General features: G+C 69.6%; 1 protein-coding gene across 1 annotated transcript in view; it reads right to left on the bottom strand.

The window, feature by feature from the left end:
• NTNG2 (netrin G2) overlaps positions 1-1,001 on the bottom strand; it is a 51,294-nt gene that overhangs the window by 9,895 nt on the left and 40,398 nt on the right. Inside the window, exon 4 of the mRNA XM_012721196.1 lies at positions 16-183. Within this exon, the coding sequence (XP_012576650.1) occupies positions 16-183 (168 nt within the window). The remainder of the gene's footprint in view (positions 1-15; positions 184-1,001) is intronic.

Consider the following 1,001-nt stretch of genomic DNA (forward strand, 5'->3'; position numbering starts at 1 on the left):
GCCCCGCCCCCTCACCTATGCACACGTTCTCGTCGTCCAGCTCGGCGGAGCCGTTGCGGTAGTAGCCCAGGCGGCAGTGCTGGCAGTGCTGGCCCCGCGTGTTGTGCTTGCAGCTGACGCAGGTCACCACGTTGAGGAAGTCGATGTAGCTGCAGCGGTTGGAGTGGCCGTAGCACTCGCAGTCTGGGCCGGCGGGCGCGAGAGGTCCCAAGGGTCAGGGAGGGAAGGGAGAAGCTGCCTTCTGCTGCCCGACCGCCCCCCCCACACCCCGCCATGCATCTGAGGACACTGAGGCGTCCGGAGAGGAAGGACCCACCAGGGGCAGGCAGGGCGGGGTCGTCCTTGGACGAGAGCGCCCTTTGGGAAGGGCCCGCCAACTGCCAGCTGTAGCGGGCGAGGGCCGGCGGGCCTGTCTGCCAGGGCCCTGGCCGGATGCGGGCCGAGGCCCTAGGGGATGCCCCGGACGCAGCGCCGCGCAAGGACCAGCGGGCGGACAGCTCATGCAGCCAGGCTGCCAGCCAGGGAAGGAGGTGCGGGCTCCGGGCTCCACCATCCCCCGAGATCCAGCGAGGGCAGCTGCATGCGCACGTGCGGGGCAGATGTTGGTGCGGCAAGATGGCGGTGCGGGGCAGATGTTGGTGCGGGCAAGATGGCGCGTGCGGGGCAGATGTTGGTGCGGCAAGATGGCGCGTGCGGGGCAGATGTTGGTGCGGGCAAGATGGCGCGTGCAGGGCAGATGTTGGTGCGGGCAAGATGGCGCGTGCAGGGAGCCGCCCCATGCTGCCCTGGAAGATGGCTGGGGCAACTGCCCGCGTCGGCCCTTTCTTCTGAGCCTGAGCAGGTGTGCAATTGGCACCGGCTCCTCAGGGCCCCAGAATCGGGGCCACTTACAGTCAGCCCTGGCCCCCCCCCCAGCCCCTCAGCCTGGTCCTCATTTCCAGAGTGTCAGTCTTCCGGGACAGTCAGCTGGGCCAGGCCCAGCCTCGGGGTGGGAGGCGGCC

Source organism: Condylura cristata, unplaced genomic scaffold, assembly GCF_000260355.1.
Source record: "Condylura cristata isolate star-nosed mole 26May11 unplaced genomic scaffold, ConCri1.0 scaffold00006, whole genome shotgun sequence".
In the NCBI taxonomy this organism is placed as follows: domain Eukaryota; kingdom Metazoa; phylum Chordata; class Mammalia; order Eulipotyphla; family Talpidae; genus Condylura; species Condylura cristata.